The sequence below is a fragment of the Hyperoodon ampullatus genome (genome assembly GCF_949752795.1).
Source record: "Hyperoodon ampullatus genome assembly, chromosome: 2".
Lineage (NCBI taxonomy): Eukaryota > Metazoa > Chordata > Mammalia > Artiodactyla > Ziphiidae > Hyperoodon > Hyperoodon ampullatus.
The window spans coordinates 180,503,883-180,521,740 of record NC_136915.1 but is presented as its reverse complement, the minus strand read 5'-3'; the positions used below and the strand labels follow the sequence as shown (position 1 = coordinate 180,521,740).

The window sequence follows — 17,858 nt, the reverse complement described above, 5'->3', positions numbered from 1 at the left end:
CTACAAACAGGGGAAAAAAAGGCATCTAAAGTGCCGTATTGCAAACTAATCTACTACTGCTATAGTTATAAGGTATATACTTAAAAAGGAAAATGTGTGTGACCCTGGGCCCTTGTAACTTTTCAAGAACTGCTGCCTCATCTGCCAGGTAAGAAAGCTGCGTAAGAGCATAAGATGACCTTTGCAGTCACATCCAGCTATGAAATTCTAGAAGTCCAGGAAGAGGAAGACAGCACTAAATGACTCAACAGCTGGTATGGGTTTGAAAGTGCAAACTGAGGAGCTAAGACTTTTTGTCTGAAAATAAAAACAGATGAGAATTCCTTAACTTGGTCTCCGATTAACACTCTGTTAATATCCTTAAATAGAGTAACAGTCCATAAGCCAACAATAAAATGAAGTTCGCAAAAGAGCCAAAGCCTAAATCAAAACAAAATAAAACACACCCAAGAAAACGTTCATTCCTTACCTCAGTATGTTCCAACAGGTTAGAGCCATACAGCCCAGCTGTAGTTGCAATTCTAGCCAAGTAGCGAAGTATGGAATTTATATCCGTGAATACCACATTTCTAGAATATAAGCATGAGATAATGTCTTACTGTGGCTCTAGCAAATCAGTAAGTCACGAGACTTATAAAAAATGTAAAAATAGAAATCTTATAGTAAGATACAAATATATACCATGTATTTTCTAGTATAGTAAAAAAAAATAGATCTAATTTGTTCTTTACTCTGTTCTATCAAATTCTAATTTGTTTTGGGATGTTCAGCTAAATCCAATAATTCACTTCAGAGTAGACTATATCATGTTTTATCTTTCTAACTATTGGTTTCTACATGTCTATTCAGTGGTGAAAATATGAAAACTGGGATATCGAGAATAAAGTGATTTAAAATAAATCAAGGCAATGAAGCCAAGGATATACCGTCATAAAGAAGCTGGTTTTATCAACCTGCAGGTAAACATGGTAGATCAAACCTCATCAAAACTGCTCCTATAAGGAAAAAGAGACTAAGGAGAAGAGACAATAGCAGTAAAATTTCAGAAGCTAGAAAGCAGATGGAGTTAATAGGCCTGAAAAAACTGAATCTTAACTGGACAGTGGACAAAGCTGAAAACCAACCCAATTTAAATTTTAGGATCCTCTAAAGACTTTACGAATCAATGAAACCAGGTATCCTTGGAAGTGAGAGTGAATTGGGACTAAAATAAGGAGGCTTGGTTGAAAGTCTACTTAAAAATCAGTCAGAAACACAGCTCCAAACCCTATGCTGCAGAGCTTGACTACTCCCCTTACCCAATCCTGGCAAAAACCGGAGCCTTATTCTCTAAAGACTAAAACAGAGGTTCTCTCAAATGGGGGAAATCTGGCACAGCTGCAAGTTGGGCTATAGAGGTAACAGGGAGAATAAAAGAATACACGTATACTGGATGCTGAGATCCTCAGCCTTCTTCCCACCCTCAGCTCCCAAAATATTCTGGCACCAGCTCTCCTTCACCTTCCGAACAGGAGACTGAAAGTCTTCTCTGGATAATCTGATCCACCCAGGAAGAAAAGAACCAAGGATACTAATACCAGAAGTTCCTTCAAATGAGCAGCTCAGAGTAAAGCTCAGAAATGATAGGCTCACCTTGGAGTTCAGAACTTGTAAATAGTTTTACTCTCCCAGTCAAAATCTAAGAAAACCATAAGGAGTTACCAAATATCTGAAGAAAGCCTTTAATTTAAAAGGTAGCAACCAAAACAAACACACAGATGTAAACTGAACAAATCAAGAAATAGAAAACTTTAAAAGTAAGTGAATAAATTTCCTCTGAGCAATGAAAAAACATAGTGCAATCATAAAATAAGAACAGGATACTATATCTAGATAATAAATAACAGAAAGCTTAGATACAAAAAATGTAACAGCAAAAACGGAAAACTCAATAGAAAAATGGGATAAAAAAGTTGAAGAACTCTCCAGAAAGTGAGGAAAAATGAAAAAAAAAAAGGAAAGTGAAGGTGACACTTTAAGAAAATAAGAGGACTAATCCCAGCATCCACATAAAGAACAGGAAATGGAAAGTTATCAAAGAAAAAATTTTCTAATTCCCCAAAAGAGGATTTCTAAGTTTCCACATTAAAGGGAGCAATCAAGCACCCAGAAGAACAGATGAAAAACAGATCCAGACTAAAGCATATTACTGTGAAATTTCTAAATACTGAATCCTAAGGGAAGATGTCCACAAACTTCCTGAAGTCACACAGAAAAGATAGGAATCAGAAAGGCTTCAGAAGAGAACAAAGCAAACAACAATAATTCCACGGAAAAGTAAAAATTGTACATGAAGAGCAATCATAGTATGTGGCTCAGCAGTGAATACAACTTACAGGACCCTCCCAGTGTAAACACTAAATGGTGACTGATGCAACTGCAGTGGGAGGAAGGAGGACACGGGGAGTGGAGGGTGCATTTGTGTGAGTGAGTGTTTTGCATACGTTGCCCTTCCCCAATACAAGTCTTTCTGTCAGTTTATTATAGACCATTTAAACCATTACAGAATTCTGCATCCTGCTTGAGAATACCCTTGAAACCCTCTTTCAATTTGGTCCAAATTTCACGATCTGGCAAAATATTCTTAAAAGGATCTGAAACCAGGTTGTGTTTATTCCTTAGTTTTGTTAAACAAGAGAATGTTTCCCTTCCCAGTTCTTTTAAATTCTTTTCAGTGGGTTCCAAAAGAAAGAGATAAGTCCAAGGGCATGCAATCTTCCCTATATCCGGGATGTAAATAATCCATCTCTTTTTTTTTTGCGGTTCGAGGGCCTCTCACTGTAGTGGCCTCTCCCATTGCGGAGCACAGGCTCCGGACGTGCAGGCTCAGCGGCCATGGCTCACAGGCCCAGCCGCTCCGCGGCATGTGGGATCTTCCCAGACCGGGGCACGAACCCATGTCCCCTGCATCGGCAGGCAGACTCTCAACCACTGCGCCACCAGGGAAGCCCTAAATAATCCATCTTAATCAAGAACATACAGTATATGCTCATTACAGAAAATTTTGAAAACACAGAAGGAAAAAGAAAAAAACAACCCCACAGGGCTTCCCTGGTGGTGCAGTGGTTGGGAGTCCGCCTGCCGATGCAGGGGACGCAGGTTCGTGCCCTGGTCCGGGAGGACCCCACATGCCGCGGAGCAGCTGGACCCGTGAGCCATGGCCACTGGGCCTGCGTGCCCGGAGCCTGTGCTCCGCAACAGGAGAGGCCGCAACGGTGAGAGGCCCGCGTAACGCAAAAAAAATAAATAAATAAATAAATAAAAAAACAACCCCACAATTCCAAAACTCAGAATGAAATAATATTAAAAGTGCTGTATACTTCTCATTTTTTTCTTTGTAGATATGTAATTTTACATTTATGTCTTGCTTTTTTACTAACATTAGATTATGAACATATCCATCATTAAAAATTCTTCATAAGCCTTTTTTTCACAGATGCCTAATATTCTATGCTGTGGACTTACCAAATTTATTTCCTATTATTACTGATTTTAAAAACTTCCAATTTTCCACCAGAATACATTACAACAGAATTAAAAACCCATATACATAAATCCTTCTGTACATCTCTAGTTTCTTTCTGACAGATTAGATATGTGATCAGATAGTATGCTGACAGATATGTCTCTGAATATAGTTCTTTTAGAATGAGGAAGAAAGTATATTTCTTTTTAGGGACCATTTACCAGTTAGCAAGTAAAACAAGCATACAACATTTAACCCTAAATATTTTTAAAATGCTGTTCAGTACTGAAAACCAAGATATAAAAGCACTTACTCAGATACACGAAGAATATTCTCTTTCCCTTCTTCAACAGAAATGCTGACGTTGTCTTTCACATGTTCTACTGCCAACAAAGCTCCTAAAAATGAGATGAAAAGATTTCTCTTTATAAACAATGTGGTATTTAAAACCTGGATCATAAAGCAATGAGGATGAGTCAACAAACCAGTATTAAGACCTGCAAGGAGTAAACATTTTTCCCTGGAGTCTGCAGACGCAAAGTATGGCCTTCTGGTCTTGGAGAAGTAACAAACCAGAAACCAATCCCTGGCATAATCCAACTGCTTTTGAATATACTCAGTGTCCAGTTAGGGACACTGAAATTAATCTTTCTCTCTCTCAGGAGAAAAGAAGAAATTAGAATAGTTCATTGTATAAAAGCTATTGTTTATAGTATTAGAGTGATTACTATGTGGTAGGGACTGTGCTAAATGCCTTACATTCATTATTATTTTTATCTTTGTAGTAACCTTAAGAGGTAGGCACCTTTATCTCTGTTTTATAGAAGAGAAAACTGAGGCTTGGAGGGGTTAAATAACTTGCCCAAGTCCTTGATTAATATGTGGCAGTCAGGATTTGAACACAGGTCTACGGCAGTCCAGAGCTCATATTCTGAAACAGTGATATGTGCCTCTCAACACATCATAAAGTTTACTAAATATTCATTAATCTGTTGTCCTTAATTTATCTAAGATGGACAACTAGTAACCAGATACTGGTTTCTAAATACCATGCTCCACTGGAGACAGGGCTGTGGTAGGGAAGGTACAAGATAAACCTGGAAAATTTCATTGTGCCAGAAAGCAAGAAGTACTCAAAGAATGATAAGAGATATGCCAAAAGGACACAGAGGTCTGCTTGGAGGGGCTCCCACTGGTAAATAGGGCCAATTTAACCACTAAAGTAAATAATCCAAGTTTTAGAGTACCGACACCAAAGAATCCTATACAGCAAATTTTGAAACTGAATTCCTATACAGGCAACAAGATAGATGAATCTCAAAGAACTATCCTACGTACAATAGTTTGATACAACTCAATGTATATGAAGTTCTAGGAAAAGGAAAAAAAAAATAGTGGCAGAAAGCAGATCAGTGACTATCAAGGGCCAGAGATGGGGGAAGGGGACTGACTGCAGAGGGGCATGAGGGAACTTTCTGAAGTGAGGGAAATATTTTATTTCATTATTTTGGTGGTTACACACTGTACACATCTGTCAGTCACTTTACAACTTAAAATTGGCAAACTTTATTATATGCAAGTTATAACTCAATAAAACTAATTTTAAAAATAAAAATGTTTAACTTTAAAAACAAAATGAAAAATAATTCGGAGTATAACCTATTAAGTATATTTTGCTATGAATTTTTTAAACGAGAAGAAGATCTTCTCACAAAAAAATGCCAACTAATGCATGTGGAAAGAACAGCAGAATGGAAGGTCACCATCTGGCATCATCTTAATCATAATCAAGTTGGGGAGGAAGCACCAACGGATGCTGAAACCAGTGGGTAAAGGTTTGATGGGGAGTGAAATGTTTACATGGTCTCAGAGCATCTCCCCACAAAATGCCCGTTAACTGCAAAACGGAAAACTCTGCAGTGGGGAAAGCTGTCAGACACCATCTTAAGTACCCAAGATTAGATCATCAGTAATGGGAAAAATCAGGTACCAGTTATTGGGCTGCAATGAAGAACAATGAATTGTTTCTATGCTATTTCTGCCAAAGATCTGTAGCCTGAATCTAGTCATGAGGGATCATGAAACACCTGATCAGGGGGCATTCTTTAAGTAAGTGGCCTGTAATCTCCAGAGAGGTTAAACCTATGAAAGACTGAAAAAACCATCCCAGATTGAAAGAAACTGGGGAGACGTGATGAGTAGGTGCAAGGTATGATCCTAGATTTTGATCCTTGCACTACGGAGATGGATGAATTGTATCAATGTGTATTTCCTGATTTTAATGGTCCTGTGAGGTCATATAGAGTTTTCTTACTTAAGAGAGATGTATATTGGAGTATTCTGGGGTGTTGAAGCATCCTTATCTGCAGTATGCTCTCCAAAGGCACTGGAGAAAAAATGTTCTTTGTTCTATTCTTATACTTTTTTAAGTGTGAACTTATTTTAACATTAAAAAAAATGGTGAATGCATATCAAATAAGGGAAATTCTCACAATGCAATCTGTTTTTCTGAATGTTTCATCTAATTATATTGATTATTTTAAAATAGAATGTATTTGAATTAAACAATTGGGAACAATTAAATCAAAAACAAAAAAAGGAGAAGAGAAGCAAATAGAAACATATATTCTATAATTGGTCTACAGTTCATAATGACAACAAATTTCTTTAAGACCCTCTTCCAGAATACTGGCAGATGTGATTCTCAGTATTATAATTCACTAAGGAAACAGATCTATCATACTCAGGATGATTTTCTAAATTACATCAGTAAAAACTACAGCTATTTATTGAGTGTTTACAGTGTGTCAGGAACTTGACCTGCAGTCTCATTTGATTCTGGCAAGCAACTGTATGTGGGAGATATTATTCCGTGTTTCTCAAACAAGGAAACAGTGGGAGATGCCAAACAAGGAACCTGCCAAGGTTCCACAACTAGTAAGTGGCAGTCAGGATGGACCTGGTCTCCACAAACCAAGTGTCGTTGCCCTTAACCATGAGGTCACACTGTCTAGTGCTTTCCAACTGCAGAGTCAAACCCAGTTCTTTCAGAGTTCATTGATTTGTGTGAGGTTAGCCCATAATTAACTGGAACCAATATGCTAAAACATTATCATTTTTTAAAGTATTTTAAATGGCTATTAAATTGTGTTTTTTGTTCCAGCAGACTCAAAACACCCTGTAATGAGAATGTACTGAGTAATCATCAGCCCTATGTGGGCAACTGCATCTAAAAGTCTAGGCCTCTCAAACATTAAAGAAGTACTTGCATGCATATGTTAAGAAATGCATTAACAAATATGAGCTCAATAAACTGATTATTTTGTGTAATTTCTGAAATAGAAAAAAAAAACAGCAGAAAGTCTAAGCTATCTATCCACAGTAACCTTCACCACGTTGAAAATGCAATTCCAAATCGAATTTAAGATGTATCAGGAAGATGACAAGTCCGACCTTTTCTCTGACGTTTACTACCTCCATCGGATGTGTAGTAAACCAACCCCATCAGTCCGCAGTGTACTTGGGTGTTCCAGCAATCACCCTTCCACCTTTAATTAATATAAATGTAACTTCGGTTAAAATTTTAAATGCTTCTACGACCATCTTCCTCGTTCCCTTTGAACCCAATGAAACGTAAAGAAAAGTTAAGTCAAGGGGGTTGAAGATCTTTTCTGAGGACGAAGGAAGGGAGGTAAAGATAAGTGGATTTAGGGGAAAACGCTAAAAGAGGGGGAGCGAAGTAATGGGATTTCAAGTTTTAAAAATGTTATTTCTACGTCCGGTGCTCGGTCTCCAGGAGACATCATTTCTAAAAGGGAGAGGAGAGTAAGCTGGGAGTCATCCCTCTGGGAGAGAAGGTCCGAAGCTGAGCCTCGGGTGGCCCTGCCCCGGCTCACACAGCACCCACCTCCACGCCCCAGAAAAACGTCTTCAGGAGCAGATCCACCTGCCAGGAACAGAGGGCGAGGGGCGCGGAGCCTACCCCGTGTACACTTCGGGGGTGAGAGGCAGGCCTAACCTCCCAGACCGTGACCATCACTGCGCAAAGCCTGGGCGCGGCGACTTTCCCCGCCCCGCACCCTCCCGGGCTGATGCAACCCACACAGGTTGGCGGCCCCGGGCCCTTACCCAACGGAGGGTCTCCCGAATTCACAGTCAGACAGAGCGTCGCCATCTGCACTGCTCCGCCGGTCTACCTGTCAGTGCGCCTGCCCTGCCACCCAAAAACACCCCCGACTCGCCCAAGGCGAGACGGTGCAACGTGTGCGCACGCCTGACGCTGCGGAAGCCTTCGCCCCTCCCCCGCGCCGCAGCCAGCGTCTTGGCGCACAGCACAGTGCGTCATCACCGCCCGCCGCAGCCGTCTGGCGGCTGCTTCGGGGACCTTCGACCCTGCCCCGGGCATCTAGGGTCACGAGAGCCAACGTGGAGTTTCAAGACGCTGAAGGGGGAGAGACGCTGAAACGCACGACAGTTTTCGACAGTTCGTAAAGCGAGAAACGTAAGTGGTAAGACGGTTTCTGCAGTGTGATGGGCGTTCACCGGAAGCCCAAAACAAAACCCACAAACGGGTGGTATACTTGAGGCAGGAGGTAGATGGGCGCCCCGCCCCTAGGGTGAGCAATTGGAGTTCGTTCCCTGTGGACAGAAACGCCGAAGTACCAATAGCAGGGCAGTCAAGAGAGGAGGCTGGGCCCTGCGCAGGTAAAAGATAAGAGACCACCTACTTCTCCTTCTCGAAGTCGAGGAGACTTTTCCGACTAGAGAGCTCCTTGGAGGTCAAAAGGGGAGTGACGCCAAGCTACCCATAGGCCTCTTCGCTGGCATCCATCTTGGCTGAGAGATGCGTGTGCACATGGGAGGACCGTGAGATAAACCAAACATGGACTCAGAACCAGGAGAATCAAAATGATTGGCCAAAGGGAACCCGGAAGAAATGCCCCTTATTAGTGATTTAAAGTACCACAATGGCACGACTCTCTCTCTCTCTCTCTCTCTCTCTCTCTCTCTCTCTCTCTCCCCCCCCCCCCCCCTCTCTCTCTCTCTCTTTCTCTCTCAGTCCTCCCATGTGTCTATCCACATGTACTATACTATTTTCGTCCTAATAAACACTTCACTTGTTTCACTACTTTCTGTCTTTGTGGGAATTCTTTTCTGCAAAGCCGAACGGCCAGGGTTTTGTCACTGACCACCGGTCTACTTGCTACGATTTGGCGCTCTGTGACCCAACCTCAGTCTCTGGCCGGGAACCGAAACCCTGCTTCAAGCCACTGCAGGCCCAGGCCACCAGAGATCATACTGTTGGGGGGCACTGTATGTAAACACAAAAAAAGTCCTGGAAGCATGTAGACCAACAGCCATGGTTACACTGGGGATGGGGGAGGTTTCTCTCATGTTTCCTCAGTTCTTTCAAAAGAAAAATGTACAACACCTTGATTTCTGACTTCTGACCTCCAGAACTGTGAGTGAATAAATTTCTGTTGCTTTAAGCCACCAAGTTTGTGGTCATTTGTGACAGCCCTCTGGGAAACTAATAGATGGGCAATCTTTGGAGACTGGCTACTACAAAGTTTAAACATTCTTCAGCATCTTACTGTATACAGTAAATCATGTTTATCATAGTGTCATTGATAACAGTTCTCTACTCTTGGCTGTGCCTCTTTCTTATAGAAGGTAGTGCAGTGAACTGTAATTACAAATGTTGTCATGATATGTGCCATATTTAGCAGACACTGAAAAAGAAAATGGTGTTTGTGGATAACTTATTTTTCTTCATAACTGCTGAGGAAAGCACTATGAAAACGTTTATGTGTACTGTGAAGACAGTGAATAGTCACTTAGTGAATATGTATTGTTTTTAAGTTTAAAAGGTATATTCTATTTTAAAATATTTATAGGCAAAAATTCTGCAGTTCAGTAATTCGTGGAAAAGAAAAGCTTGAGGTGAAGAAAATACAGATCAAAAAATTAAAAGCATAATAGGTCTTTAGTTTGAAAGTACTAGCACATGACTCAGTGAAGCAAACACACAATTTGCATTTGATCTGTTTCATAAGTTCATAAAGTCAAAAGAGGACAATATTTTCTTTTTCTGTCAGTATCTTATCAGCCTTAGGCCTGCTCTGTGTAGAAGCCTGAGAAAACACTTCATTCAAAATTAAGGTCCTTTACTTTAATGAACACAAAATTAAGAGCTACAATAGATCATGCTGAAAAGTCGGGAAATGTGCATCCCCAATTTCGAAAGCTTCTGAATGAAAGAAACCACTGATAAATATTGAACTGAATATCACCAACAGACTCTAAGGAGAAATGATGTATCGATTTCTTTAGGAGTACTTGAATAATGTTAGGAAATTTTACCTAGTCAGTGTGGAATATGCTGGTTTTGTAAATGCTGTAGAAGAAAGTAAAAAGATTAATTCCTGGGTGGAAAGCCAAACGAATGAAAAAAAATCAAGGATCCATTTCCCAAGGGATCTCTCAGCAGCTCTGCCATCCTGGCTCTGGTGGACATAGTCTATTACAAAGGGCAGTGGGACCAGGACCTTGATAAAGAAAATACTGAAGAAGGAGACTCTTGGCTGAACAAGGATGTGAGCGAATCCATGCAGATGATGAAACAAAGCAAGACCCTTCACTTCACCTTCCTGAAGGATGTGCAAGCCAAGATCCCGGAAATACCGTACAAAGCAAGCATGATTTGCTGATCCAAGCATGACTTTGCTGCTGCCAAATGAAGTAAATGGTCTGCAGGAGCTTGAGGGTAAACTCACCACTGAGAAATTAAGAGCCTGGGCAAGCTCACAGAACATGAACAAGAGTGATGTGGATTTGTACTTACTTCAGTTCAAAATGGAAGAGAGCTAGGACCTCAAGGCCATGCTGGGAGCCATGGAGATGGTGGACACCTTCAGTCAGTAGGACACCGACTTCTCAGGCACCATGGTGTGTAAAATCCTGCACAAGTTCTATGTGGAGGTGACTGAGGAGAGCATGGAGGCTGCAGCTGCCACTGGTGTGGAAACTGTTCTAGCATCATTACCAATTTATGAACATTTCTATTGTGATTACCCTTTCTCTTTATCAAGCACAGTAAAACCAACGGCATCATCTTCTTTGGCAGAGCTTCTTTCCCTTAGATGCTATTAGCCTGTCACTACTTTTGGGAAAAGATCACAGAGTTGTTCCAGTAAATTGATCGCTAGAAATAATAGGTTCTCTTTGATTCATTTTCCTTTCTAATATAGTCATCACTAAGAATTTAATAGTTGAAATAGAATATCATGCAATCTCTCTCTACACACAAGAGAAACCCTCTTTTTGTCCCATTAAAATTCCCTTTGGGGCTTCCTTGGTGGCGCAGCGGTTGAGAGTCCGCCTGCTGATGCAGGGGACACGGGTTCGTGCCCCAGTCTGGGAAGATCCCATATGCCGCTGAGCGGCTGGGCCCGTGAGCCATGGCCGCTGAGCCTGCACATCCAGAGCCTGTGCTCTGCAACCAGAGAGGCCACAACAGTGAGAGGCCTGCGTACCACAAAAAAAAAAAAAAAAAAAAAAAAAAAATTCCCTTTGGACAAAATGTTCAACTTTAAGATAAGGTAAGGGGATATTTCAGTACTGTTAGCTTCTAAATTTGAAATATTGTTCTGTATGTGACCTGTTTTAAATGAACCAAACCAAATTACACCTGCTCTCCAAACTTGTTAACTTGGACACCTACATTTCTTTTCATTTAGGTTATATCTGGGGCCCTTAAATGCCTATTTTTTATTTTATAAAGTAAATTATCAGTAAAACAATGACTGACTCAAATCAAAACAAAAAAGAGAAAATACTAGCACAACTTATACCTTTTATTATCATTGCATTGTTAACATATCACTGTTTCAGACTTATCATTTTATACTGTAATTGCCTGTTTTGTCTTTTGTATTATAAGTTTCCTGCAGACTGTACCCTTGTTTCACACCTTTTATCGTTTGCACATTCCCTTTGCCTGAAATAATTTTCGCCCAGGTTTTCATGACCAACTTCTTATTCAAATCTGAGATCTGAATATACCTTCACCTTCTTTTGATGTCTTTAGCTTTTTTTTTTTTTTTTTGCTAATCTTGGATTTTCTTATCTATCACCTTTCAAACATCATCTTTACAGATTGTCTTTTAAACATATATACAAACACAAAAAGGCTTGTAAAGTTGGTCCCATAACCTGTTCAGCCTCATATTCTCTACTGATGTTATATCTCAGTCAGTAAATTAGACAAAATGTTCTACTTGAAATCAGGGTAGTCTTAAATCATCTTTTGTTAGATACTTCTGTTTATTTGCTGAGAACTCCTTGGATCTCTTTTCAAGGTTCTTTTCATACTGATTGGTCATACTGACCATTATATGGTCTTCTACCATATAATGCACTAGGGATACAGAGGATCCTGGTATCATTTATTCAACAAATGAATAACCAAATAATCTGTTTTTGAACACCTTCAGTGATGAGGAACTTAATACTGTCCAAGACAGCTCCCTCTTTCTAAACACCTATTACTATTAGACGCACCTAAATCTGCTTTTTTGTACCTCTATCCACTCTCCTCTGAGGCTTACAGGCTTAGAATCCTCCACATGACCATCTCTCATGTACTGAAGGCTGTCATGATGTCTCCCATTCCTTTGCTCTCCAGGATAGATGTCTCCTTCAAGTGATAGTTTTAAACTATCCCGGCTGTCCTCCTCCATACATACTCCTGCTACTCAGTATGCCTTTTAAAATGGGATACTCAGGGCTTCCCTGGTGCCGCAGTGGTTAAGAATCCACCTGCCAATGCAGGGGACACAGGTTCGAGCCCAGGTCCGGGAAGATCCCACATGCCGCCGAGCAACTAAGCCCGTGCGCCACAGCTACTGAGTCTGCGCTCTAGAGCCCGTGCTCCACAACCACGAGAGAAGCCACAGAAATGAGAAGCCCGTGCACCACAATGAAGAGTAGCCCCTGCTCGCTGCAACTAGAGAAAGCCCACGCGCAGCAACGAAGACACAGTGCAGCCAAAAATAAATAAATAAAATAAATTTATTAAAAAAATAAATAAAATAAAATGGGATACTCAGAACTGAACAAAACATTCTGGGTGCGGTGTGATCAGGGCAGAGCAAAGGCAGAAGCATTGCTTCTCTTATTTTGCCCATTACAGTGCTATTAACATACACCATACTAGCTTTTTACAGCCACATTAAATTGTTGACTCATAGTAAGATTATAAACAATGAAAATCCCCAGAGTTCTCCATCCTCCAGTTATCTAATATAAGACCCTGCATGTATCAGTTTACCCTTATCTTGATGCACAAAGGATTTGAAGGAGCCAGTATTCTCTTTTAAAATATTGCTAAATTTTAACTTTTGAGATCATTTTAGTCCCATCTCTGTCATTCAGTACATCTACTACTGCCAAACAGAACAGAAGTTTCTAAAAGGACTGCAATACAAAGCAGAACATTCCAGGGGCCCAATGACTGGTTGAGTCCAGAGATGCTTTAAGAGTTCAGAAGAGAATGGGACTGTTTACTGGTGAGATTAGTGCTACGAAGTAATGATACCTATTCCAGTTGTTTAGAGTTTTCCAGTTTTATTATTCTTCCCAGTCCCAGATTATAGTCACCATGCTGAGCATTACATCCCCAGATCACTGATTCTGAGAAGCATGGAATCATCAAGGAAAGGGATGTCATCAATAAAAACAATAAAAAGGGTGTAGAGTTGTGTTATACAAAAAAGAAACCTGCATTCAGGAAAGCGAGACACAGCAGTAAGTGTCTTAGATCTTAATGTCACTATCTGTTAAATGCTTTTATTTGTTCCAAGAGGTTTTTTTAGTTATGCTGAGTTTTCTAGATAGATATTTTTTTTTCTTTCTATGCAACATTTGTATCTCTGAAGGCTTATCTCTTTCATTGTTTAGGACTTCCAGAATAACACTGAATAGGAGTGGTGATAATGTTGAAGAAAAGCATATCTGTCTGGTTATTGAGTTTAGTGAGAATGTCACTATTTCACTATGAAGAATAGTGTTTGCTGCTGGTTTCTTATAGATACTCATTATCCAGTTAAGGAAAATTGCTTCTATTCTTAGGTTAACAGGATTTTTTTTTTAAGTCAAGAATAGGTATTTTCAGCATCTACTGAGATTCAGACAACATACTAACCCTTATTATTTTGTACATGAACAGGATATATGGAGATGAAAGACAAAGTCCCTGCCCTCAGGAGCCTAGTCTTATAGGTGAAAAAGAGATAAATAAAAATTACTATACAGGGGGATACATGCAGCTATAGAAAAAATATGTTCATTCTAAAAACATTTTGGAAATGAGAGTAAAAATAATAAATGTTTGCACAAAGTACAAAGGTAGCTAAGAAGATGGAAAATGATTATCCATGGTGAATGGGGGAGGGAGGAGAGAATAGTAAAGGAAAGCTTCCAGTAAGAGATAACCCATCTAGGGGATGGAAAAAAAAATGCAGAGGAGAACACGAGCTAAAACCTGGGTGTATTTGGAAGCTGCATATATTTGGAAGCTGTGTGTATTTGGAAAACTTTGACTAGTTCATTATGGCCAGAATGTAAAATACTTTGGCAATTCGAGATTAAAAGGCTGGAAGGTAGGCAGAGCCTAAATTATGAAGAGTTCTACATATCATGATGAGGAAGATTTTATCCTATGATAGGAAGTCATCGAAGAGTTTTAAGTAGCAATGAGAGATAGGATGAGGATTGCATCTTATAAGGATGCCTTTGACAGTAGCAGAGCAGGTGGACTGGAGTGGGCAGAACTGATGGTAGAAAGATCAGTTAAGGTGTTAAGTCCATATGAGAGAAGATGAAGGCAGTGGAAATGAGAATTGAGAATAGAGAACACGTTTCAGGCATATCTGGGAGGTAGAATTGATGGTAACCAATAAGATGCTGCGGGAGGGGTGGAGATAAGATGCTGGAAGCAGGTATGTCTAGTTTTATTGCTAGATTTCAGTTGGATGCCTGGGTGGATGGTTACATCATCTTAAGAAGGGAAGACAGGTGGGAAAACAGGTTTGGCAAAGTCTTTGGTCCCAGACTGTGTTTTGAGATTTTTGTTAGATGCCTAGATGTCAATATCCTGTAGCAGTTGCATATTATAAATCTGGGGCTTAGTTGAGGTGTTTTTGAAAATGATACCAATATTGTATATATCACAAAATGATCACCACAATAAGTCTACTTAATATCTGTCATTTTACATAATTACAAATATTTTTTCTTGTGATGAGAACTTTTAAAATCTACTCTCCTAGGGACTTTCAAATAGGCAGTACAGTATTTTAACTATAGTCCCCATACTGTACATTACATCCCCATGACATTCATTTTATAACTGGAACTTTGTACCTTTTGACCCCTTTTCATTTATCAGCTGAAATGTCTTGCTGGAGATGTGAGTGGTTCTTAAAATTGTTGATAAACCAGAAAGAGGATATAGGGAAGTGCTATACAGTATAGTAGATGCTAGCCACATGTGGCTATTTTTTTCTAACAGCTTCATTAAAATATAATTCACATACCATACAATTCACCCATTTACAGAGTACAATTCAATGCCTTTTAGTATATTCAGAATCATCCAATCCTTACCACAATCAATTTTAGAACATTTCATCACCCCCCAAAAAAAGCTCTGTACCTTTCAATAGTCACTCTCATTTTCCCTCAACCCTTAAAATTAAAAAAAAAAAAAAAAGGTTTTGATGATGTGGCACCTGCCTGCCTCCCCGACCTCACTTTATAACACTCCTCTCTTTGTTCACCTTACTTCCGCCTACTCTGGCTTCCTTTCTGTGTTTGCTTTTCTCCTTTCTCTTCCCAGAGACAGTGTGCTTATTATTCCCACTAATAATCCCAGCTCTCGATATGGTTGACCTCTTTCCATCCAGTTTTTGGCTCAGACATCACCTCTTCAGAGAAGACATCCCCACTTTATCTACCGGATATCTTCTTCCCGCCCCCCGCCCCTGCCTCCGCCGCTTCCCAGCTCATCTTCCTGCTTGAGTTCCTCTACAGCATTTTCCACAATCTAAAATAATTTCATTTACTTATTATCTGTATTGCTTCACAAGAACATGAGCTCAACAAAGGAACAGACTTATGTCCACTGTTGAATGTTCAATACCTAGAACCATGCCTAACATACAGCAGGTGCTCAAAAAATATTTGTTGAGTAAATGAATGATGGAATAAGTGGAGGCCAAGGTGAGAGAAAACATGGTATTTGGGGGGAACTTTAAATGGTTGAGCATGGCTGGAGTATGGGTTAGTGAACAGAGGTGATCCTGGAGAAGGAAGATGCTATAACATCAGGAGGTTCATATGTCATTGTAATGAACTTGCATTTTATCCTAAGGGCAATAGGAAGCCATAAAAGATTTTTGAGGAAGTGAGTGGCATTACTAGATTTGGCTTTTTAAAAAACCTGGAGCCAATGAAAGATGGATTGGAGAGGAGTAACAGTGCAGGAAGGAAGATTAGACAGGAAGACACTGCAGTGATTCAAGGAAGAAATAAAGGGGTGTGAGTGTGTAAATTAATGTAGAAGAGATGGGAGTGGAGAGAGAATGCAGACTTCCAAATATGTCACTTGGATAAAGTTTTTATATAAGAGCCTACAGAAAATAACTTCAAAGTTATTCTCACATTGTACTTAGATTTTTTTTTAAAAATTAGGTTTAGTCCACTGTTTGCATATAGATAGAGAACTCTTTTCTTAGAAGGAAGTACTTTCCAAACATGGCCAATTATCAGGATCACCTTGGGGATTTGTAAAATAATTTAAGGAGGGATAGGCAAGAATGAAGAGTTTTTTAGACATAATTCAGAGATACTTGTGAGACATCAAAGTAGGCTTTTGGGTATAGAAATCTAGAGTTTGAGAGTTCTAAGCTAGATACAGATTTTGGAATTCTGGGTAAAAGGCCCTTAAGTGAAGCCATATTTGTGGATTAGATCATCTGGAGAGAAGCTAGGACAGAATCATGGTGAATACTGACATTCAAGGAAAGGGAGACAAAGAGAAACCAAGAAAGGAGACTGAGTAGGAGTGGCTATTAGGGGGAAGAAGAAAAACAGGACAGTGCGAAGAGAGTTGTAAGAGGGAGAGGGGCCAATGGTGTCAAAGCCACAAAGCCCTCTCCTTGCAGCTGCCTTGTGAAAACAGTACTCCAACACCGTCTCTAGTGAGTGATACACTTAAATGACTACCGAATCCCTGGAGTAGCTGTCTTGAAATACACAGAATTTTAAGACAAAACCGCTTGGCTGGAGCCTGTGAATTCCTATTTTCTGAAAAGCTTCCCAGGTGATTCTGACATGCAGTGGGTTTGGGAATGATTAATTTAAACCACTTGCTTAATAACAATGAGAGAAATTTATTTAAAAGCACAAGACAGAGACCTAAACAATAAAAACCTAGGCAGGGGCTTCCCTGGTGGCGCAGTGGTTGAGAGTCCGCCTGCCGATGCAGGGGACACGGGTTCGTGCCCCGGTCTGGGAAGATCCCACATGCCGCGGAGCGGCTGGGCCCGTGAGCCATGGCCGCTGAGCCTGCGCGTCCGGAGCATGTGCTCCTTAACGGGAGAGACCACAGCAGTGAGAGGCCCGCGTACTGCAAAAAAAAAAAAAAAAAAAAAACCTAGGCAGAATGTCAGAATAATTTTGATAGCATATATTATAATCTTCCTTTGGAAGGAATAGGAGCAATTACCTAACTTTCCACAGTTAAACTGCATAATGATGCCATAAGGATAAAGTAATGCCCACAGCAGAGAATACATAGTTTCCAACTACTTGAAAAAAAGCTGGTGAATAACAGAGAGAGCTAGAATTAAATAATTTATTATAAAGAAATGTTTCTCCAAAATCTGTTTCATCAACATATAGAATGATATTTTAATGTATTCAGAATGGGAGTAGGAAAACTTTTACATTACTGTGAAAGACAAGAATGAGATTTGGGTAATAACTTGTGGTTCTGTGCCCTAAAGAAATCTGGTTTACAAAACAGGAATGCTAATTCAACAGTGCACCAGGATGGCCAGCTGGAACTAAGCTTTACTTTCACTGCTCCAAATAAAAGGAGGAAAAATGAAATGTGAAATATACTGACTTTACAAGTTTTCCAGATGTCAAAATTGGTCTGGTCGATTCATTAATGAAGACGTTTAAAAATTCAATTTTCTACTCCTAAGTAACCAAATGTAAATCTGTGATCAACAATGAATGAAGTAAAGGTAGAGCTCAAATTCCATCCAATTAGTTTTAAAATGTT

General features: G+C 39.9%; 1 protein-coding gene and 1 pseudogene across 3 annotated transcripts in view; one reads left to right on the top strand and one right to left on the bottom strand.

The window, feature by feature from the left end:
• The window catches only part of EPRS1 (glutamyl-prolyl-tRNA synthetase 1), a gene marked incomplete at its 5' end in the record, with an annotated part of 66,076 nt that extends 58,397 nt beyond the window's left edge, over nucleotides 1–7,679 (bottom strand). For both annotated transcript variants that reach the window (XM_079696786.1, XM_079696785.1), the window contains 3 exons: nucleotides 470–569; nucleotides 3,819–3,903; nucleotides 7,634–7,679. In XM_079696786.1, the coding sequence (XP_079552912.1) occupies nucleotides 470–569; nucleotides 3,819–3,903; nucleotides 7,634–7,679 (231 nt within the window). The remainder of the gene's footprint in view (nucleotides 1–469; nucleotides 570–3,818; nucleotides 3,904–7,633) is intronic.
• A 422-nt stretch (nucleotides 7,680–8,101) lies between these two features.
• LOC307048747 (serpin B4-like) lies at nucleotides 8,102–10,647 on the top strand (annotated as a pseudogene). The gene is made up of 3 exons: nucleotides 8,102–8,121; nucleotides 8,668–8,818; nucleotides 9,839–10,647. The product of its transcript is annotated as a serpin B4-like (transcript).
• Nucleotides 10,648–17,858: the final 7,211 nt, after the last annotated feature.